Below are 24,406 nucleotides of genomic sequence, written 5' to 3'. Positions count from 1 at the left end.
AGCTGCTGATCAAATAGCAGAATGTTCAACAACTGCAGTGGACAGAAGGCATACTTACAAATAAATGTTATGGGTTACATATGAGAGCGTTTTAGTTAAATGTTTGGAAAATACACACAAAAAAAGAAATCTGATAAGCCAAAGCTCCCCTGTCAAATTACAATTGTACTATAGGCCACTTAATTCCACTTTTCAATATGTTTTTTTTAACTGAAGTAATCCACAGACGAAAACACAGTGACTGTATGGCTGAGAAATAACATATAGACACTTCAGCATACTTTGAGAACTGACGATGATGCTTTCACAATAACAGACTATACGCAACTTTAGTGGAGTTACCAAAACACACATCACCATACATGTCAGGCAACAGTAGGCCTTTTATAAATAAGATGGTTCACTGCTAAACAGAAAAATGAAAAAGAAAAAGAAAACAAACAAAAAACAGTGAGTTTATAGAGCTGACTTATTTTATTTCAGTGGGCTTTTAAACACTTCGAGACTTACACAATAAGCACCAACCAATATGAAAATAAACACAAAGCACCATGTCACTAAGAATGATTTGCTAAAAGGCAATAAACCAAATAAGCTCCATACAACGATCCAACCAAACTGGAGACCATTTCAAATCCAGATCTGGACATTTTAGACATTTATAAGGAATATTCCAGCTCTGTGCAGCATTGCTCACCCCATTATAGTGCCCTATTTTCCAGCACTGTGGACTCACACTGCCCTCTGGGAACACAAATTGTCATTATTCCAGTTCCAAAGAAACCTTGTCCAGCTGAATGATTATAGACATGTGTCTCTGACTTACATTGTGATGAAATACTTAAAAAAAAACAAAAAACAAAAAAAGAACTGTGCCTGTACTCAAGGAAAAGGTCAATTCTGTACTGGCTCTATTCTAATTTGCCTACAGGGAAGGGTGGGGCACATGATGCAGCCAACAGTGCTATCTGTTTGACTATTAGGCACCTGGAAAAACCCAAGACTTTTTGCATGTCTCCTTTTCGTTGACTGCAGCTCTCACATTTGCTTATTTCAAAACTGAAACAGATAAATATCATTTTATGTTATAAAGAGGCATGTTTCCGTTTTGACCAACTGAATCTAGTATGTCTGGGTGATCAGTACCCCTTTCAGAATCAAGATCAATCAGCATCCTACCGCCTGAGGTTTGTGTCAGCTCTCCATCTCTTAAGCTTATATTCAGTATTCTTACATTTTTAAATCCTTACATGACTTCTGCTGCCATCCTGCTCAGTTTTTGACTGAACTGGAAAGTTCTGATCTGTGGTGTGATGACAACAGGCTCCTTTTAAATGTAAGAAAAAAAGAGATTAGATATGTGATGCAGACACAAGGTGCAAAGAGTGGACCAGAGGATTCTCTAACCCCCCCACCCCTTTTTCTTTCTTTTTTTGTTTTTTTACTACATAGTGTACTCAAGTGTGGGAGTTCAGCGTGGTATGCATCCTTAACGTACAGTTAAAATCTAAGCTTGTTTGTCTGGTACAAATGCCATGGGGGTTATTTGGAAGAGTGAACACGAGTCCTTCCAGTGAAATATGTGAACAGAGTTTGCAGACATGCACAAAAAAAAAAAAAAAAAAAAAAGCTCTTGTATGAACTATCCCATAGTCACCAGCTATGGTAGAAGACAAAGCACCCCAATGAGCCTACCTCAAATGAAAAAGAACCATGCAGACATGGCTATATGGCATTTTCATATACTGTTGCTGGTTGTGTAATATGTGCAGTGTGTTTCATTTGTGGTTGTGATTTGCCACAAATGTGTTGTCTGTTTCTTTTTTTCCCCCCTCCTAATACTATGGAGGTGGTAAGTGTGCAGTATTTGAGGCCAAAATAATTTCTGCCAAAGGGATGATAAAATCTTTTGTATCACATTATAACAAAAGTAGATTGAAATGCCGTTCTACCAGTCCAGCAGCATTAAGAGTGAATCAGAGCTACGAGCACAGCTCTAAATATTTCAGATTTCATTCTGCGACTTTGATCATCAACTAGGTAGTCACTTCAACAGGCTATTTTGCATGTTTTAACCGGTAACTATCATAAAATTCAGCTTGGTTGATCTGGCACAATCTTGGCGAAATTGCAGATGGTCAGCAGGGGATTTCCAGCAAGCAACCAAAAGTGGTTGAAGTGCTAAAAGTGCTGCAACATTTTTAAATTGAGGCAAATCTTATTCAATGGGATAGTGGCCAAATTTAAAACTAATTTTTGTTTTTGCTTATAGATCATACCTTAAGATGTCTCCTTATTTGTAGACTTTGACAAAAATATAAATCCGATGATTTTTAGCTAAATGTCGTGAAAAGGTTATCTGACTGTTCTTGGATCCCCTTCGGTGATGCTGAGCTCGCCAATGCAATCCTCAACAATGCACTACACAGTTGTTTGGCTTTGCCTAAAGTTTCTATTATCTCTGCATGACAGATCTGTTTTTTTGTTTGTTTTTTTTAAACATAGGAATGGCCTGCTTCATTTGCACAGACATATCTGTGACCACATACCGAGAAACCACTGACCCGACACGTCAGTTGGTTTGCAGGAAGCAAAGAGTGCCAAAGAAGACAGAACAAGTAAGAGTCTGAGGAGCTCTGAAGCTAGAATGCAGTCAGCTCTGCTACTTATGGAGCTATTGGAGATTATTTTTACTTTCTTGGTCTGGACACCAAGAACGTTCCCAGGGTTGCATCTTATTGGACGATATTTCATCACAGGTTGCTGATTTGTACAAACCGTTTGTTTCATCAACACTTTAAAACAACTCAAGAAATTGTATTGCAAAGCACTAATGAGGAAACAGGCAACATGAAACTGCAATCTGTCCAATAACATTCTAGTCTGCAAAAAATAAAAGGAAAGCGGGGTAAAAAATGCAATGTGTAAATTGTTCATTATAGTTTATGCAATAACATTAAACAAATCATTTCTTTGCTTTTACTTAATAAACAGTAACAGTAAATAACAGTAAATTAATAGTAAATAATAATAATATATAATATTAATAATAGATACTTAACATTATTATTATTTTATTATATTCAAAGGGCAAAGTTGTGAACAATTCTTGTCTGAATCAACAGTACTCAGTGTTCTTCTTTTCTGCATCATAAATCAGTCTTAGAAGGGGGAATAAGCTGCAAAACAAATGGTTTGTCCTCGTCTGTGCATCAGATATCGACTTCATTATCACAGAGGAGGAAGTTCACTGGATCAATTGATGACCACGGTCAACAGCTTTTGCAACTAGCTGTTGTATCACATCTTGAGCAGAAAAAGCAGATGGGAGGGAGCTACTAAGGGTTAATGACTGGGTAAAATGATAACAGAAGTCATGTATATCATGGATGAACTGTGAGACCATGGCAGAGACTGTCAAAAAGACAGCAACAGTTTCCAAAAAAATAAATAAATATTGAAGCCAACATAGCAGTACACAGGCCTGCAGGCCACAAGAGGAAGAGATAGAAGCCTCAGGCCTTTTATGTTCTGCACTGCAGTCAGCACTTCACTCAGTGGAGTGTGGGGACAGCAGCTCCTGCCAAAATGTATCCATGCCAAGGCCTGCCAGCTTGCTCTCCCCGCCCACTCTAAGGGCCAGAGCGTGAGCGGTGGGGCGCCGGTAGGCGGGTACAAGGTGAGGCTGGTGGGCGGGTGGCCAGGCTGGAGCTTCCTGACACGGGAACCCGCCTCACAGCAGGATCAAACTGGCTGCCGAGTGAATCACTACCCCTCCCACAGCCTGAAAAAGTCAGCGCCGGGCCAGCATGCAGCCACTTTTCCTGTCTCTACAATTAACAAGAAATCCAGTATAAGGCAAAACGCTAAAAATACTACTGCACAACCTCATCATGTATCACACTGCATGGAAGCCAAGGTGAACGTGAGACCGCAGTAGAAAAGATACATTTCTGAAGAACGAAAAAGTAACTTTGCTATTTACTAAATTTTCAGCAGTATGAATACATATTTAAAGTGATACTGTTTCTTTTGTAACATACACGCTCTCAATTCCAAAGTCCTTAAAATGTAAATGCTTGCTTTACACTGTAATGATGAAAGTAGACGAAAGTATCAGAGACTCTAGCACCGAAGCAATTTTCCACTTTGAGATTTCAGGCCCTGTAAACCTAAGCTTGAGGTGAGAGATACGGGCAGGAGGCACGAATGCTCATACCTGACCGATCTTATTTAAATAAGCAACAGGAGCAAGGATTTTCTGAGCTGTGGCTAGTCACTAGTCAGAAGCAGGAATATTATCTCCAGAGTAAATAATGTCCTGGAGGACCAGTGGCTACCCAAATCGCTTCTTTAAAAAAAATAGTAAACTGCTCCAGGCTGCTATTATTAAGCCTCAGATCCAATGGGAAGTTGAACCTTTGATCTGTTTAGGGTACTGTGTATTTGCATTTTATAATGAGATCAAAGCAAGGTCCAGGGCCCCTGCAGAAGGCAGTTCCATGCCCCATCTCTGCACACTCAACGATTTACAGACCAAAGCTATATTTCCCTGTTAACAAGATCATGTAAGAGCTATGGACCTCAGTGAAAATGCAGTGGGAGATTCAATGTTTGTTAGGCAATCAAAGCAGCTTCCGTTCTCTTCCAACTAATTTTCTTTTCCTGTACACAGGTGTAGAAGAGAAAAATAAAATAAAAATCATGCCAGTAGCAACAATCTCTTCTTCAGTTAAAGTTCAAGAGCGAACATTTCAAGCGTTTTTTAAAACTGGTTGAGAATTGCTCCCGAATTTCTCTGGCATTTTTCACCTGGAAGAAATGCAGAGGGGAATTTACACACTTTGCCTGAAGTGAGCCTACAACGAGCCGGGAGAAGGTTTGAGATGAACATGGAGGTCAACATTTCAGCTTTTTTTTTTTTTTTTATAAAGAAAAAATAGACCCAAAAAGAAATCAAACATACTGTCACTCTGTCTATGGCTGAGCTGAGCTGAGATATTTTCAGACAATCAAAGTGGACATTATAGTAAGAGTCAAATTAGCCAACAAGATCGACTGTTGTTACAAAATGTAATGAAATAATCCTGAATTTGTAAATAAAAACTACAACCATATTTTCATATACATATGCAATTCTAATTTTGTACTATTAGGGACTTTTAAAATCCTCTGAGTTTAATTCTTAAACAGTAATACAGTTGCAAACATGCTTTATTATGAGTAATTTATTTTTAAACAATTTTTGTATAAAAACAAAAGAAATATCTTAATATCTACGATTAAATATAGTCATTTTTTATTGTCAACTAGATAAAGAGTATAACTTCTCAAACTGCTTTTTTATGAAACAATATGACAAAGCAAACTCATTTAAATCAAACTCAGAAATGACTGTAAAGACAAACTACTCTAGTGGTCTTCTAAAATACTGTCCATCTACAAAGTTGATTAGGGGAATACCCTCCTCTGTCACACAGCAGTCTCTTTCAGGTGTCTTGAAGCCACACGTCTGCAAATCATTTATGCAACATGTGCCCCACAAACAGTCGTAGTGAAAGTGAGAGAACCATGATTTGCCTTTCGTGACACGCAAGAGAGCATCTGTGCAGAGAAAAGGCTGATTCGGGCACTTGTGACACACTTGTTAATTTCATTCAAATGCTAACCTCAACCTTTGAAAAAAAACAAAGACTTTAACTTATGACTTGGTAGTGTATGTTCTAAAACACTGAATAAGACCACTAGGTAAATCCCAAGTCTCATCTTCGCTAAGCGGCAACGACGGAGAGACAAGCATCATCTTCTGACCTTGTGGCTGAGGAATATTCCCATTTATGTTTTAATCTCAGGAGTTATCGGACCAGCTGACGTCACAGAGATTAAGCAGCACATATTTGTTATGACAAAGAAGACAAAACATAAGAGAAAAGAACTTTTTAGATACATCTTTTAAATATAGCTTTCGGTAAACCTAAAGGTCTTCAAGCAATATAATGGATCTTCTTTGCATGGAACAGAAGGCTGCAGAAGCTAAAGTATATGAGCTGAATCATGCACACGACTGCTTAGACAAACCTGCAAAACATGAATCAAAAATGCCTCAGAGAGCCAGAGAGGGTGTTAAGAAAATCACCAACTAATTGCTTGCTCATAGATGCCGAGCACATATTCGGCACTCTCAAGGCAGCGCTTACTTTTTTCCTTTTTTAATTTTAGTTTTTATTTATTTATTTTATTGACCTTGATGAATTATCTGTTTTTATTGACAGCACTTATTGATATTTCTTAAAAGCGCAGGCTAATGGAGTTTTATTGAGATGATTAAATGAGCTGCTGGTGCCCAGATTAGCCAGGTCTCATCTCTCAGACACAGCTTGCATTATCATACAGAACAGACGCATGCGTGTGTTGAGTCCCAAATTCCTGCGACTGACATCTCCAGGGGAACAGAGGAGCGATGACTACATCCGACCTACATTCACCCCACCCCAGCATGCTTGCTTCCAACTAATTACACACACAAACATACTCAGTCACACTATAGGTGGATTCATATCATAACGGTCACAGTGCAGGGAGAATTGCAAGCATATTACAGAATTATACAATTTCAATTAGCCGTTTTGTTACTTCCAAATCTTTTGAGTATCTGCTTGGATTTTAAAGGGAGAAAAAAAAACCTTTACAAGCGTAAAAGCTACAAGTGACCTCCTGGTGATTGGGAGAGGAACCTTTCCCAAGGCTTTTGCACAGGCTTGGATGAAAATATCATTTGTGTGATGGGATGTGAAAATTCTCCAAGCACAAAAACATTAGAAACAAACCTAAGGCTACTGGAGCTTGTTCAAATGCCCCGGGCACGGAAACAGTTATATTGGATTTCATTCAAATGTCTTATGCAATGAGAGATTTATACATATTCCATGTGCATTATTCTTGTTGTTTAGATTCTCAGAAAATCTATGACAGGGAAAACACCTTATTAACAAGAACTGAGGGGAAAAAAAAAAATTTGTGACGCAGGCTCCAGCCTATGAGCACATCTTAAAACCGCTTTTTCAGCGTTTCCTGCGCTGTACAGCATCCTGGTTAGAGTGATGTGGTTTTTCACACTTTTAAATGTGAGGGGTATTTCTACAGTTGCAGCCCACATTTAGGCCAGAATCTGTCGATCTATGCAAACCTTTACCAAACTAGAAAGCGCCTGAAGAGCGTCAATCGTCACCAGCGCTGACTAATTCAGTAACTTGCTCTCATATCGAAGACATCATTGCAGTTACGTCAAATCTATTTTAAACTCAACTCTGAAAGAAGCACTTTTCATTCCAACAACTTCAAGATAGCACACTGTGGTTTTGAGTATATTTTTTTTTAAAAAGAAGCTAAAATCTAACAAGTGCCCTCATATTTTTGAAAATCTAAACGTAGTAACTGAGACATAAAAATGCAAAATGCTAGTCAAAAGTGAAGAGTCTTCTGAAATTTATGATTTATACACTTTTGTTTCAAATTCAAAATTCATTTTTTTAAATTACACAATACTCATGTAGCATATGAACATTTACAAATTCTACTTTTTTTGTGCACTAAAATTGCCTTTCCTAACATAAGCACAATCACTCCCACAAAGGACAATTTTGAATATAAGGTCAACTGTTTGAAGTTGCATGTTTGCTTCCCATTATCGAAATTGGAGAACTGAATAAATTCACTCCCAAATTGGTAATAAACCGGCACTTGCAGCTAGGGATGGGTATCGTTTAGGTTTTATCTGATACCAGTACCAAATCGGTACTTTTGAAACGGTGCCGGTGCTTAAATGGTGCTCGAACCGGTGCTTAAAGAATGGAGAACACATACTTTGTCCAAAAACCTCTCATGTTTAGCTGTTTTTTTGTAAAAAGAAAACAATGTGTGCCTTTTCTGCAGCTATAGAGCATATATGGTATCACTCTTGGCTGGAAGCAGTGCTTAATCAATGGAAAAAACACTCTTGTCCAAAAACCTCTCATGTTTAACTGTTTCCCACTTTTTCTTTGGTCATTTTAGCCTTTTTGGCCAGGGTGAAGGGAGTACCTGCCATCAAACAAGAAGACAGCCACATGTAACTACGATGATGTTTGCTAGTTCACCTTTAGTGCATTAATTTAATAACGTGGTTAGCCTACTCAACGTAAATTACACACGAACAACATTAAGCTACTCGCCCAGAGAAGAACGGCTGCTGCTGCCATCATCATCATCCGTCATCATTTCTGCTACACTGGCAGGGCTAGGGGCCACGACTCTCCTCTTCGGGTTCTTGGATGATGTTGCTAACTCCGGGTCCGATAACAGGCACCACTCCCGCAGTAGATGTGCACGGTGTGAGGTCTCACAGCAAGCTATGAAATACTGTGCATTTCTCGGCTTTTAAAAAAACGCTATGCGTTAGGGCTGAACGATATATCGCATTTGCAATAATATCGCGACATGATCAAGTGCAATTTTCTAACCGCAAAGGCTGCGATTATACTCTGGACATGTCCAAATTCATTGGCTGCATCCTCCTGAGGCCGCATTTGTAGACCGATTACATCACAGCGACGTGCCGAAGGCTGTCCAAATTACTACCATATCCCAGAATTCATAGCGCGGCCCAGCCAAACTCCAGTTTCCAACAATGGCGGCCGCTACTAAGTTTTAAAATTACTCATACTAATCTTTCTGGGTCACAAAATAAACTTTTAACATATTTTCAGGCGAGAAAGTAGTTGTGTAAACATCAAATATCTGCTCGGTTTATCAAGATATCCCATATTTGCAAAAGTGCTTCGACGTTTTCAGAGGCGTCTGCTACCCACCAGCTCGACAGCTAGCCGGGAGCTCGAGGGTTACTGATGCGGCCGAGAACGGCACAACTCCCGGCACATAATTTTCAGATCACCGCGGAGTTTCGCTGCTCGGGTTAAACGTGATATATAAGTCACTTAGACAACCTAAAAATGTTATTGTTGGGCTTTTTTCAGTGTTTTGTTTGTTCGTGAGTAAATCGGTTTGGCTGAGATTAAAGTTATTAGATTAGATAAAATAAAACTTTATTAATCCCCCGGGTGGGTTCCTCCTTGGTTTTCACACAGCTGACTAAACGTCAAACAGAAAACTCATTAAACAGAAGTATGAGACAGTCGAGAATTTACGCCAGTGTCTGGTTATATTTTAGATAGCAAGAAGCAGACGGCCGAGTTTATTAAACTCCACCGAGACAGCGGTGACGCTAATCAGAACTAGCCTTCTGATTCAGAAGGCTAGACCGTCCAATTTCACGCCTTTAAATTTTAAAGGCGTGTTTGTGTGTGTGTTTATACAATTGCTATTATGTTTGCACTTTATGTGTAATGTTACTGACTGCAGAGATCAGTAAGATGTGTGTATTTTTTATTTATTAGTTTTATTTATTTAATATTATTTTTTAATTGAATGACTGTCTAGTAGTTCACAGATGTCGAAAAACTGAGTGTGGTAAAGCCACTGATTTTGTTTATGTATATTTCTGCAATCTGCACATTGTACTGACTTTCATTTTAATGTTTACACCAGGGTTCCTTGCCAGCACTTTATGCTCAGATGTTTGTAAGCTAAAAATAAACTATTGTGTATGTTCAAATATACTGTTGTGATTGAAGAAGTTAAATAAAAATGTCAGTCATCAATTCATGCATCACCTCATGTCATCATAACAGAGGTCTGTCTTCCAGGAAAGAACAGTTTAAAATTAATGTAATATAGTATTGGCCATACTATATGATGTATTGCTTGTCTTTGTTTAATAATACAGAAGACAAAGACCTTAAAAAATAATCGCATATCGCATCGCAATCGCAATATTGGGGCAAAAAAAAAATCGCAATTAGATTATTTTCCATAATCGTTCAGCCCTACTATGCGTCGCCAGGTGTTTCATCAGATTTGAGGTGTTACCTCCTTTGCACAGTATCAGCTTAAAGCACTTGTTGCAGGCTGCTGAGTTTGCATCTTTTGCTGTGAAGTACAGCCAGACTTTTTATTCTGTAGCTCTGCTCTAAAAGAACGTACATACCTGGGCCTGCCTACTATCCTCGGAAAGGTAAAATGATTGGCTAGAATCCAAAGTGTATGACGTCTCAGGGAAAAAAAGCACTGAAATAAAGCACCGAAATGTGCGCTGCTTTTCGGTCTGGTTACTACCGTTTATGTCAGAACCGATACCGGTACCCATCCCTACTTGCAGCAAGAAAAAACAAAAGTCCAGAAACACTGTTGCATCAGATCAGCTGCGTGTTATCGCTCAGTCACATTGGAGTAAAAATAAAATGTTAACCTTAGCGTACAGGGTTTGAATTGTTTTCACATTATGCGACTAACTGCAAGTAGTTGCAACAACCGACTAGCTGTCCTTAACTGAGCAACACACTCATCATCTAGGCAACCACTTTGGATCACATAGTGATTGCACTGGTTGCCTGCTGCCTGGCAACTGGTCTCCAAACAATTGTGGTCTTACTCATATCAACTGCAATTACCGTTTCTGAATTTCTCTATGAGGTACTGGCTCAACTCTGAATGCAAGCAACAGACTGTGTGTATACAACAGACTTGCAAGATGGTTAAACTGCATATGATTGCCATCTTTACTACATTCAATCGAAAACTGGCAATAGACCGATTACAGATGACTCGGTCTTATTACCGTTTGTTTGCATCTTGAGGCATTGAAGTCGTTTTAAAGACTGCAACTGACTGCAAGTACGACCAGGTTCCCATCTTGAAAGCAACCATTTCAAAGGGAATGAGATCGCATTGCACACGGTTGCAGTATTTTTAGGTTTGCTGCAGTCTCCAACCACCGTTTGTCCTAGTGTGACTCTAGCGTTATGATTTAGATTTCTGTGGTGAATCTTTGTAGAGCTTACAACGTAACCCACTTAAGCATCCGGCACTGTTACCAGCATTCATACTTTTGCACAGTGTTTTATATTTTAATCGACTTGGGGTTGTCTCCTGGTGCTTTATATGCAGAGCTAGCCACGATAGAAACTAAATGCTGGGGCTTTTTTCCCCCTCCTGGGTCCCTAACTCTTTGTTGCGGTCCATTTTTTCCCTCCTTGGAGGTAAGCATAATTGTCCACTTCTTTGTACATTCTCTCACATCCATTCTGATGGTGTTGTCAATCTCCCTCCAGGAATTTGCTGAAATCTATGAGTCCTTATATTGAGGCTATGATTATTATTTCTTATACTGAGGTGATGATGGTTATTCTCTCACTGACAAATTCAAATTTTGCAACAGAAAAGTAGCCAGAAATGCACAGAAGGCATCAACAGTCTTGAAAAGGCCAATCTGAATAGTGAATTGTGGTTCCTTTTACAAGGAGGTGCTAGTTGGGTTAGAGCGTACAGTTTCAGAGGGATTTGAGGTTAAGATATACCCAAGATGTAGATTTAACACATTAGAATAAATCTTCCGTTTGGCATGTTGAATTTGTACCCTTTAAAAAAAAAAAAAAAAAAAATGTTTATACAATTCGTGGGAAAAAAAATAGTTATCAATACACTGATGCCAATTCATTACATTTTAATAGAAAATGCATTAAAACAGATCTTCAAATTATTTAAGCAGGGTCACTACTCTATGACTGTTTATGGCAGCAGTTATGAAATGAATGAGGGTAAAGTGAAGGCAAAAACACCCAACTTGAAGAGAAGAAGATGAAAATCAGAGGGGTGTAATTTTTGACCACTGGTGAAACCAAATCAGAGTTAATCATATTTGTTGCCAGATTAGTGTGATTAGATAATAACAATACACATGCTGACACCACGCTGCAACAAATAAACACCTAAAGACCACATGTAGGGATATTTTTTCTTTAAAAATTAAAGCAATGGTGGGTGCTTGCCTTGTACTGTATTGCAGAGTGTCTGCATCGTGATAAGCATCATCATAGCAGACAGCATATCACGACAGCGTCATTACACGTTTCTACTATACCCCTCATCTAAACCATTAATATGATACACAGTTTGAAGTTTTGAAATAAATTAAACATTGGTATCAGCTACAAATGAAGCCACATACACATCCTTAATGCTACTTCTACTTATTTAGAGTGTAGGCTTTTTGCAACAAGTTTACATAACGTCCTGTTCTTACTGACTGTTGGAAAAAGCCACGCTTCACAACATAAGAACCAAAAGACACATTAGCAGCAAAACACTTGGGTAATTTAATATAATTTCTTCTTTTCTGCTGTAACTACAGTGGAACTGTAACTCAGTGGGAAGACCAAAGCGTCAACCCTGCCAGCAGCATCAGTTTGATTCCCACTGAGGCCACCCACTCTAAAATGTATAAAAAGTGTGTGTATTCACAGTGCTTGGGATAAGTGTCAACTACATGCTATGTCTTATCTACAGTTATTTTAGTTGGGCTAGTCTGTCACACCCTCACATTTCTGAGCAGTAAAGTCTGTGGATATGTAGGAGTTCACCAAGTCCACTACAACCCACCTAAATTATCATCTACTCATGGCTGCTCTGAATAAGAAAGCAGCATTTAAAGTATCTCAGTAGGTACAGTCTATCCAATGATTGCAACATGTTCTGCAACTGGATTTCCTCACAATCCAAAAACAAAGGCGGTGAAAAACGCTCCTCTAGCCTTATACCAGCGTCTGGCGAAAAATCATTTGGCAATGAATTTAACATTTCATTGCACACGGAGGTAGGTGGTATACAAAATGCAGAGCTGAAAATGCCTGTAACTCAATGCAGGAACACATGCAGTCTGACGGCACATATGCTGCTGTGTTACTGACAACTAAATAAGGGATGATGAAGGTAAAAGAGGAAACAAAGGCTGCAAAATAAAACAATTCATTTCCTTACAAAAGGGGCCTTGCCACAAAAGCTAAAATCAATCCATTTATAATAACACATGCTTTCTCATCTCCCCCTCACACACACACCTCAGTGCAGCCTGTACACATGCCAGATCTTGTCGCCCCAGGAAATGGGCTTCATACATCTTGTCTGACTGCAATAAAGCAGTGCCTAAGATTCTATTTCCAATAAACGTCGACTGATTGGAAAACTCATTCTAATATCAATTTCCATCTGGGCCCTTTAAAAGGCAATCAGCATAGCTTCATCTCGGTATATCATGGGCTCCTTGAGATGATGACACAGCACTGGCTCTCTCCTTCTGCATAATGGCCTTCTCCTATCAAGGCATCTGCAATGAATAATACCACCCATGAATGGGCTATTTAGTCTGTGTTCGCACAGATAGGGGCCACTTCCCTGAATATTAATCCAGGGTTTTACACTTCATATGGTTCTCTCAGGGCTGCACCATTTTTCATTCGGAGGACTGAGGCACTTAGTGTGATTTGGCACACTCGTAGTTTCTCTCCAAGCTTTCTCAGAAGTGACAATGGTGATTACCAACAGAATCTCACTTTGTTTAAGACATCCAGATCCCACCAAACTACAATTTAAGTCAAAGAATTTCTTCGACGAATGTTGTCAGCAGCTCATCTCAAAAACGTAAGGTCAAAGGAGAATCTAACCAAACGCACAGCCAAATGAATTTTAAAAGAGCAACAACGATAATATTCAATATTCTGGATATCAGATGTCTGTTAAAGGATAACCTTGGTGGTTTTTCTAAATGTAATAATGTACAGGTCTGAACAGCTCGTTTTGCCTTAGCATTTGCTTTTCAAAAAAATAGAAAACAAATAAAACATGGCAGTCAAAGCATGAAAAGCCCAACTAAATGCAAAATTATTATTGCATTTCCTCATCTCCATAGAATTAATAGTCAAGATTTCTTTTTCCTCACCTTCCAGCCACTGCCCGCCTCCCTGTAGTAGGGAAAGTTATCACAGATCCACTGGTAGATCTCGCTCAGTGTCATCTTCTTCTTTGGCGAGCTGTTGATAGCAAACGTGATAAGGCTGGCGTAGCTGTAGGGCGGCTTGCCATCCTTGTGCTGCTGCACCTCCTCCTGGTCCAGCGTGGTGTTGGGATCGAGCAGGGCGCTCTTCTTTCCCATGCCGGGCCCGTGGGCATTCTGGGCATCAGCCTTGCGAATGGCCGCCTGCATGGTTAGCTGAGGGAGCCAATCCATGGAGGTCAGGCTGCTTTCCAGCTCCGACGTCATGGTGACGACCGGCTGGACAAAAGGGGGTGGGGAAAATGTGAAGGTGTTGGTGGTAGCTGTTGGTGTTGGTGACTGATGGAGAGCAGACCAGGTGTGGAATAACAAAGGCGAGTGGGGAATGAAGTTAAGGCTCCCTCAGCTCAGGACATCAGCATACCATCTTCTGGAGATCAGCTGTAGAGAAACAGCAAAGAGACATGCTTAAATAAGTCAACCAGCCTGTGTGATAAGGAGAAATTAAACGTTGGGAATGTAGAGAAGGAAACAGCTCCAATATCAAAAACCAGGCGTGTTTATAAAGCATGCTTATATTTGCTGTGCAGTAGATCACAAGCCAACCACTTTCTCCACCACTTGCTGCTCTGAAAGCTGACTCATAGCTGGGACTCCATCTGCACAGAGAGAGTAAATGCCAGGCAATTGTTTTCACAACTGCCAGCCAAATGGGGGAATGGCTCAGGAGGAATTCCGACTCTCTTGAGGGTAGTAAACCCCCTCTCTATTTTTCCTGCCTGCCTCCTTCCCCACCACCCCTTCCCCCTCAAATCGACCCTCTGCTGTAAACAAGCCAGCTAGTGTCATCTTGCAAACTGTTTCGCCGCCCGTAACAGCCTGTCTCGCTGTCCCTCTCGGCACACTGCCCTCTGCGTCTTAAAATAGGGGGGCAGAGAAAAGCCTAAAGTTACCAAGATAGGTTAAAGGACGTACGTACGTGTGTGTGTGTGTGTGTGTGTGTGTGTGTGTGTGTGTGTGTGTGTGTGTGTGTGTGTGTGTGTGTGAGTGTGAGTGAGTGAGAATGAAAATGCAATCAGGCTGAGGGGAGAATGAGGACTCCTCACAGAGTTGTGGGATTTTTCTCTTGACTAAGCACACTCACACAAGTGTGTTTGTTAGTGTGAGAGAGCATGTGAGAGTTTGAGTGCATGTCAGGCTGGAAATAACACAGTCTTGACAACACTTAACAGGTCAAATATCTTTCAAAAATAGTGTTTGTGTACCCTTGTGATGCCACTGAACCAGATTTTTCAAACTTTTTAAGCACATTTGAGAATAATGAGTATTTTTGCTAAATACAACTAATAAATTTTACTTGTTATACTAATAATTATTTTTATTAAAACATGCTACAAAAAAGGAACCTCGGTTTGTCTGAATGCAGTTTTACAAGTATTAAAAATATCTACTCCATTACTGACATCGAACTTTTAAAATCTCAGATTTGTTTTATATCCGTTTACTTAATGAGCAAGTCAAAAAACATGGCAAGACAGACACAAAAAACATAATTTATATGCTGCTCTGCTTACCATCTGAAATGCATCAGGAAGAGTACGAAATTCCCAAATTGGCCGGCAGTTTGTGAGAAGCAGTATATGGCTGTCCCTTTCAATTGATCTCTCACAGTAGGGGTTAGCTAGTGCCCAGCAGCCAATTCAATATCTGCTATCAGTCCAGACAGGCAGAGCAGATGATGAAGGCATTTCCACACATCCAAACAGAATTCGGAGAAAGGAAAAACCAAAACCGGCTGCGGGAGATCATTAATGGATTGGCGCAGTGGTCTTAAATCTTCCCTTAGTATAATCAGGGTCAGGTTTCATCAGCTGCTGTTAAGTTTCTAATCCAAGTTTTTCTGAACAAAATGCATTAAAATATTTTATTCATTCCATTTCTTGCCTGCTATTAAACTGATATAATTCCTATAAAGGATGCTCCGAGTATCAAAAACTCCCATTTTCAGGGCTAAGAAAGATGGATCTGACAGAGAAAAGTAGCTATGGTTACCTTGAATTTATGCCAGAATGTTTCAAAAACTACTTTTATGTTTGAGCCCCCCCCCCCCCCCCCATACACACGCTATGTGTACCCAAACTCTGGGCGTTTGTAACATACAGAGCATGAAGGAAAACATAGAAACACTTTCTGCTGGAAAATGAAAAGTTTAGAAAGATGTTTTGATACTTGATTCCCTCCTTGATATTGTTACCTCGAGAATCTGTGGTAATGGATCAAAATCAAGCTGTTCAGACAAGCCTTATGAAACTCAAACATATTTTGAATCTGTTGTTTTTATTCTTCATTAGCACTTACATCATGGCTGTTCACGGACAACACAGGAGAACTGAAACTTCTCCCCCATCCTCTGCAGTCATGAGCAGACTGATAAATGAAGAGGCTTGCTGACTGACTATACTGACAGGTGAGTCAGACTAATGGTGAATAACTCTTCCTCATCATACAAATAAATACAAGGCATCTCCACCCTGTAACTGAACTGAAGGTGACTCACAGGGCTGCTGACAGTAATTTTCCCTCTATGAGTAGAAGCCCACTGAAATACAAAACTAATTAGATTTTAAAATTAATCTACACATTATACACCGTACAGGCCTCCGGTACAGATTTTACATCAGTGTCGTGCAGTCTCTGAAAGTGCAGCCAGTACAGCGTCCATTTTGAGATACTATGTGGTACTCTTAAACTGATCTCAGTTCAGTCAATAGCCCATTTAATTGATGTTCACACTGTTAAGTAGGGTTGCAACTATTATTTTAATCAATCAATCTGCGGAGCATTTCCTCGACTGATTAACTCCTGGGCCAGCACACTTAGCTTTAATCTTGTGTCATGCTTTTGTCCTATCACAGATGTTCTGAAAAAGGCACAAAGCACACATGAATGACAAGGTATAACTATAATATCCGACAATTTGTCTTATAAAAAATTTTTTAAGTAATTAATTTCTCACTGTTTTATTGTTGATCCACTATTTGACTAACTGTTTAGAGCTTGTTCAACACAAATAATCAAGATTTAATATGAAATACTTTGCCTACATTAAAAGAAACTAACCCCAGGTTACAGTCTGTCACTTAGTTTAGACTGTCAGAACATGCCCAAGCGACAGTATTGTTTGGCCTTTGATTTGAGTCTGTTGCTATGCAACATGCTGACGTCACAATACGTCACTGAAAGTTTTGTTGGTTTCAACTTGTTGTTACTGATGTGAAATTACGATACAATGCTGTCATAAGGTCCTGTAGGTGCATAAATGCTACAAATAGGTCCTTTTAGCCCATTTCTAAGTAGTTGCAAGATAACATGACCATGTCTTAATATTCAATATAGATAAGAACCTTCAGGGGACCAAGACAGAGTAAAACACACACTGAAGTCAACTACAAAATAAAAGTTGACAAAATGTCAGGCAATAAGCCATGCTTATACATCAGTGTTTTTGTACAAGTATTTCTAAAAGTCTGCCCCTCCTGCATTATTAAATACAGCATGTTGCCATCAGAAAAGCAGAAGAGAGTTAAAAGAAAAGAGAAAAAAAGAGAGAGACTTATGTGTAATGTTTTCACAAAATACTGAGCATAAAGGGGGCATGCAAGGAGGAAGCAGGCTGAGCCTTCTGTTGGCCAGCAGAGGTGAGGTGACTGAGACAAGGGTTGATGAAAAGTGCTCCGCCCGATACATGGAGACACATGCCATTTGACCCTCCACGCTAATGATCCAGCTGCTACATAATCTGCAGGGCCAAGATGGTGACTTAATTAGAAAACCTTGTGCTGTGGCAGGAATGATGAAGCGCAACACAAGGAGGCAGTAAGACGGCCTCCCAGCTGCCTTCATTATCCAAGCAGTGGGACAGTCAATGCAGGGATGTGCCCGAGCCCACTGCTGCATCACAGAGGGCTGTCTGATTACATACACCAACAGATTTGGGGGTGGGCAGAGGAGGCGGGGAAGACGAGAAAAGCCAGAGGACATGGAACGGTGGGGGTGAGCTTGAAGGGCACAACCTAGATGACATCAGGCCTGGTACAGAGCAGAAAGTGGAAATGGTCTGCATCCAAGGGGTCTTTGAGTTCAGGCTGTATCATTAGGTGCCAAAGGGAAAAGGCTGCAATGCCACACACATGGAGACACTTTGATCTAGCTGTAGGAAAATGAGGTTCCGTCACTGTCATCGCCAACAAAAAAAAAGAAAAAAGAAAAACATCTTTCTCCCTCTCTCCACTTTAATTTGTTTTTAGAATGGCGTGCCAAGAGTATTTTTTGAGTGCTGAGAGGGAGAAATGGACAGTCAAATCTATTCTCTATTCAAGACTCAACATTTCTTTATCCTCCAGGGATTAATGGCAGATTTAGTTCTGAACGAAAAAATGAAGGCGTATTTGAAACATCTTAATTTACCAACTTCTTGACAGGACTTATCAACAGTCCTGCTGCCAGCAGAGCACTGACAGCAAATCAGTGATTGTGTTTGGTGTCTCAGCTACTAAGTTTGAAGTGGCTCAATCAAACTGACAGCATGGCTATAATACATATGCCAAGATATCTTTTATTCAAGAATCCCCAACGAGGCAACAAGCTGAGTAACGACCAGGGATTACTCAACGTAACACAGCAGATTACGTCAACTCGTGTTAGGCAAGCATGTACCGAGCCACCAGTCAGCAACTGCGTCATAAAATCAGTGCTGTACTCCCGTCACCACTATTGCAAAATTCATGCCTGCACTTAGCAAGCACTTAAAATTTTAGTACCCCCACAACAATGCATGGCCCAGAGAGAAATTAATATTTCAGCTGTGATATTAATACTGTGTATGACACTTAAATGACTTCAAACATTTTTTACAGTGACAGTAAGCATGTCTTTAATCGCAATTTAGAAAGCGAGGAGGGTTGATGAATGGGTGAACGTCTGCATGAAGTATACTAACATCATTACAGGCGTGTACGTACAGAGTGTTTCCTGAGATGGCTAAACAATGTCTGGAACCTTCTTCTGTGACATCGGAGGTAGGGATACACTGTATCTTTCCAAAATAGACAGTTTCATACTTAACCACGTTATGCAGCAAATGGTCGGATGCGAGGGTATGAAAATATGCAATCTTTGAACTCTGAACCACAATCACATCTCACTGCAGCCTTCTGAAAGACTTCCAAACAGCAATGTTTAAGATGTGGTATGACCCAATCGGCGTAGATTTTTACTGGATCGTGAAGAATAAAACCTCCAAATGTTTGGGTGTGTTTCCAGTTCACTCTTTACTTTGGCACTTACACAGCTGCTTTTAACTAGGTATTAATTACCATAGCTCCTTATGGCTAATTAGCATAAGCTACATGAGCACATGGCTGATTTGCATCAGATAACATCTAAACATTACAAGAGCCATTTCGAAACAACCATTCCTGAACCTATACTTACACAAAAGCATTTACAACCACCACAAAATGAGCGCTCCGTTTACAAAAAAAAAAAAAAAAAAAACTTAACTGTGCATTACAGCTCAGAGCTTGGCTAACTACACAGTAAGCTTCAGTGAAACGACAAAACGAAATCTTGGTTATTTTATTGCATTTATATTTAAGCTTTACACAGTGCCTCGTCTCTAATATGTTATTTATTAATAATGCAATGGGAGGTCATAGCAGTAGCAACAGGCTTGGGTTGTGGGGTATCAGCAGTGGAAATCTGCATGGCAGCTTTGGCTTGTCCAATTTCATCCAACAGCTCTTAACCAGCCTATTAAATAGTCTTACTTACATAAAGCTAATAATTATATTCATACAATATGTCAATACATATGACACAAGAGGGGACCTTGAGCAACCATCTCTATGTGACAATTCTGCTTAACATTTGTGACCTATACTCTAGTTTAACAGTTCTGAACCTGGGACTGCATGCACAATACAAAAGTTCAATCTGTGTCCAGTATCCAGCTTTAATAGCAATTACAGCCTCAGTTTCAAACAACTGGCAAACATATACTAATGATTCCTGAAAGACGAGCATGGAATTCAAACTGTTGCAATATACTGTCTCTTTCCCTCATAAAATAAATTCTCGAGCTGACCACTGTTGTGATTTGGCACTATATAAATACAACTGAAGTAATGTTTTGAGAAAAACTACCCACAAAATATCCTATAAAAAGGTCACTCTGCTCTTGTCACACATTGCCTCAGTGCCAATGAATGAAACTAACAGACAGGACATTCATCAAAAAGGGAACTAGTAACTGAAGCAGAAGTGCTGCATGCACACGAAAGGGAAGTAGGCAGAACAAAACGTGAATTAAATAGGTTATACTATTTGAATTACAGTTTTTTTTTTCCTGTCCAGAGAGAAAAGCAAAAAAACAACAAACAAACAAACAAAAAAAAAAAACAGGCTATTGTGGATTTGCAGTAGGAAGCAGCACTTAAAGAACTGACATGCACCCCATAGCCAATGCAAATCAAAAATAACTGCACTAACTGAAACAGCAAGCAGGTTTGTCATCCGTCATTTCTCTCTCTCTCTCTCTCTTTTTTTTTTTTTTTTTTTTTTTTTAAATGCAAGGTCAATGAATCAGAAAAAATAAAACCGTTATTATGCTTGTCTAAAGAAATGCATGTGTTAACCTGCATCTCGAGTATCTGTGTATCAAAAAACAGCGCCTGTCACTGTGTCTGTGCTCACTGCAGGAACTACTGAGGACAATGCAAAAGCTGTCATTTTAACTCGGCATGAGTAAAAACATGTTTATACGTGACTCTATACTAGCGCTGGGCGATATATCGTTTTTTGTTTTTTGTTTTTTAAATATCGATATATTTTTATATGAGATATAAGATGTGACGATATCCTTTATATCGATATAGTCTATGTTACGTTATAATTATAGTTGTGGAGCCTCTCTTTCGTCCACTTTTGTCTTTACGCAACGTTACTCGACCTCGCCTCTCTCCTTCACTAAACACAACTCCCCCTCCTTCCCCATCGCTTCACCTGCAGGCAGCGACAAGATGGACATGGCAAATCTCCGTTAACGAGTTACTGCGCATCGCCCCATGCGTGGGGCTGGACGGCGTCAACGTGTTAATGACCTAACCACGCTAACAAGCTAACCACGCTAACGCCATGCACGGCCTGAAATCCTTTCTTTTTCTCAAAAGTTGACAGCGCGCCTTATGTATGAATTCTGGTTGTGCTTGACCGCGAACCGATTTAATGTGGTACACAGCGCTCAGCAATCTGTCAAAAAAAAAAAATGTTTTAGTACGACTTTGGTAAGCTACAGAGCTGCACCACTTGATGGATTGTCGGAGCATTATGGCTACCGAGGAGCCTCGCGTAGTAATACGTACTGTGCTTCAACGTAATATTACCGTCTTGTGTGTGTGTATAAGGACCATAAATGGCACCTGTTAAGACACATGGTTACAAAGCGGATTTCAAACTCCAGGCTGTCAGTCACGCAGTAGAACTTTTGGGAACAGAGCTGCTGTGAAATCTGTCTTTGTTATTATGCTCAGTGTATTTTAGTTTACATTTTGACTGCACAATTGTGAGCTCTTTGTTATGCACAAAAACAACAGTTTTCTTTTATTTATGGAGCATTATTATTTAATAAATGCTCAATTTATTTTTGAGTAGTTTTTTTCATGTACATCTATGCTGTATGTTAATAAAAGTGCCTGTGTGACATCTGGGACACAGCTTTGACTAAGAACTGTCTTTCTGTTCTTACTTTATGGTTTTAAAAAAAAAATATCGAGATATATATATCTTATATTGCCATCCAGCTAAAAAATATCGAGATATGAATTTTGGGTCATATCGCCCAACCCTACTCTATACTATAACACAAGGTGAACACGGTATACAAATTCTCTACAATTAAAGCTTACAAAAACGTTTGCTCAATATGACTAATTATTATAGGTGTTTATACCAATCAGCGATTAATCAGCGATTAAGTGGGGGGTGCAAAGTGACCACTCTAAATATGTTGACTGGAGTGTGGGGTGAACTGAAGGGGTTACATTTCAAAATCCTTAGTCAATTCCCTTCAGACCCTTTAGGTGCATCTAAAATACAACCCCTTTCAGATGCATAACTCTCTCATTGCCTTTATCTAAAGGCTCCTCCCAGTTTCATCCAAACATTTCAATGGCTCTGACAGACAGAAGAAGCCCCAGTACTAGTGTTATATCATGTCCTATGTGTTAACAGTACATCAGAGATGTATAATGCATTATGTCAGAGTTCGCTATATTTTGATATTATTTTTGATAACTGAAGCCATGTAATCCAAGTAGCCACGCTTTAATAAACTTCAGTAAACAGATGGAACAAGTGTTAAACTGTAGCTTGCAAAGCACACTTCGCTGGCCTGAAGTGCAGATCACAATGTAATTTGCTGTTAGATTCTGATCAATTCCATCTCTGTGTCAGGGATAATTTTTCATACATAATTAACGAGGTTACTGCTGTTGTGCCACACGTCTAAATGGGCAGAACTCTTTGGATTTGGAGAGGCTTACGGATGACTTGTGATGCAGTTTGGCACTGCGAGTGTGTAATAAACTCAGAAGAAAGGCTTCCAGAAACAGCTGGAAGCAACAGACGAACTTCAGCTCCCGTTAGCATTTCATCAGAACTCGGATTACAGTCATTAACGGGGAATCTCATTAGACTGGCTCCTCAACGCGGTTAGGGCTTAACCATAAATGACGTGAAATTGTAGATCAAAGTGAAGGAACACTCAAAATGCAACATACGTGAAAGGTGTTTGGCATTTCTGGAGAGTTCTGTATACACCTTCAATAACTGAAGGCATGCAAATGGAGCGTCCTGCACTCTGATGTTTATGGATCAGTGTAGAAATGTGTTGCTCTCTGTCCATTGTGCAACAAAAAGTCTGTTTGTTAACATTGTTATTTGCAAATATTGCTATCCCTACTGTATAACAAGAATAAACGTATTTAGGATAATGCAGCATCACCTCATAATAGATCCTACTCAAAGTATAACATAGACGTCTATGGATTTTCAGGACACTGTGTGCAGCAGCGTGTTTGAGGAAGGGTTACTAAAATATCTTAAATGCGTTCATTTTTTAAACATTTAGAATTGAGAATTTTGTTCAACACAAGTCAACAAAAGTTAGAATGACTTAAATTACTTTCAATATGTTTTTTAAAGATTACTGATAGTTGACCTCACTTCCTAAGTGAGTTACCAGCAAGAGTCTATGTGAAGACATCTCTTTTTATAGCCTCCTAGGACCTGGCGTCCATATATGTGGGTGGACATCACATTTTCGGTTATTTAGACCAAAATACTCAATTTTGCTCTACAAAGGCCTGATGTCCACTTAGGAGGACATTATACTGTTACTGTTCTATCGAAATCTTGAACGAATATCCTCATACGTGGCTCTCATTTTTTCTTAGAAACAAAAATCAGGTAAAAAAAACGAACAAAAAAAAAAAAAAAAATCTGGTAATTCTTTGTTTTTACATTCATCGGGCCCCAATATGCCCAAATATCAAAGAGAAATCAAAAATGCATGCCGTGTAAGAGTTCGGGTCTTAGGTGGTTAAGGCTCTTTGATTAAGTTGTAAAGCAAGGCAGGACTAGTTTACTGTGCAACCTAAACTTTTTTTTTTTTTTTTTTTTCACCAATCTCAATTTATTCAGTCATTGGCTAGCATTAGAAATATGTAAATATATATACACACACATTAGTTATACAAAATAGGTCATCAGCTGCATTAATCCATTAAAATATTTAACTTCTTTTGCAGGCTGTGCGTTGCCATTATGAGTTTTCAGTTTGCCATTTCCTCTCAAGTTTCTATAGAATGACAAATGCTTGCTGTAATAGGAAAAAATTATTTTTATTGTATAATAAGGCTATACCACAGTCAACCCATTTTATTTCGTACCTAGAACACAGAGTTGCCTACCGAGAACTACTTCCCCTCAAATACCTGTGCATCACTCATCATTTCCTCTCTGAGAAAAGAGTAGGCTATTCTGCTCACATTCTGACTCCCACTTGCAGACAGAAGACTGTTGATAGGCACCAGACCAGCGCTCTCCTGCACTTATCTGCAATTTCCGCGATTAATCCCCTTTTACTGCAGTCATGCATCCGTCACGGCTAACACTCCAGCAGCATGTGTCTGCTCAGCTACAGACACAACCATTAAGGCCCTTGATGACTGTGCTGCTGCATGTGCTACCTTAGAACTGCAGAGGTGATGAATGCAGCATTAAAAACAATGTCACTAGGATTCAAACAAACCACAATAAATATTTACACCAATGATTGTTAAATGCTGACCTGACTTTGGCGTGTTTGGAGAGAGAGACAGGGAGAGCACGAGATGGAGAGAGACACAACAAGGGAAAGTGAAAGAG

General features: G+C 39.5%; 1 protein-coding gene across 4 annotated transcripts in view; it reads right to left on the bottom strand.

Moving 5' to 3' along the window:
- Positions 1-24,406, bottom strand: part of foxj3 (forkhead box J3) — a 95,575-nt gene that overhangs the window by 39,338 nt on the left and 31,831 nt on the right. For all 4 annotated transcript variants that reach the window (XM_085456974.1, XM_085456973.1, XM_085456975.1 and 1 more), the window contains one exon: positions 13,868-14,362. In XM_085456974.1, coding sequence (XP_085313100.1) covers positions 13,868-14,188 — 321 coding nt within the window. In that variant the 5' untranslated portion in view covers positions 14,189-14,362. The remainder of the gene's footprint in view (positions 1-13,867; positions 14,363-24,406) is intronic.

The sequence above is a fragment of the Copadichromis virginalis genome, linkage group LG5 (assembly GCF_057382275.1).
Source record: "Copadichromis virginalis isolate Kocher_CV1m ecotype Utaka linkage group LG5, C_Virginalis_male_GT1.1, whole genome shotgun sequence".
Lineage (NCBI taxonomy): Eukaryota > Metazoa > Chordata > Actinopteri > Cichliformes > Cichlidae > Copadichromis > Copadichromis virginalis.
This window is presented reverse-complemented; position numbering and strand designations above follow the sequence as displayed.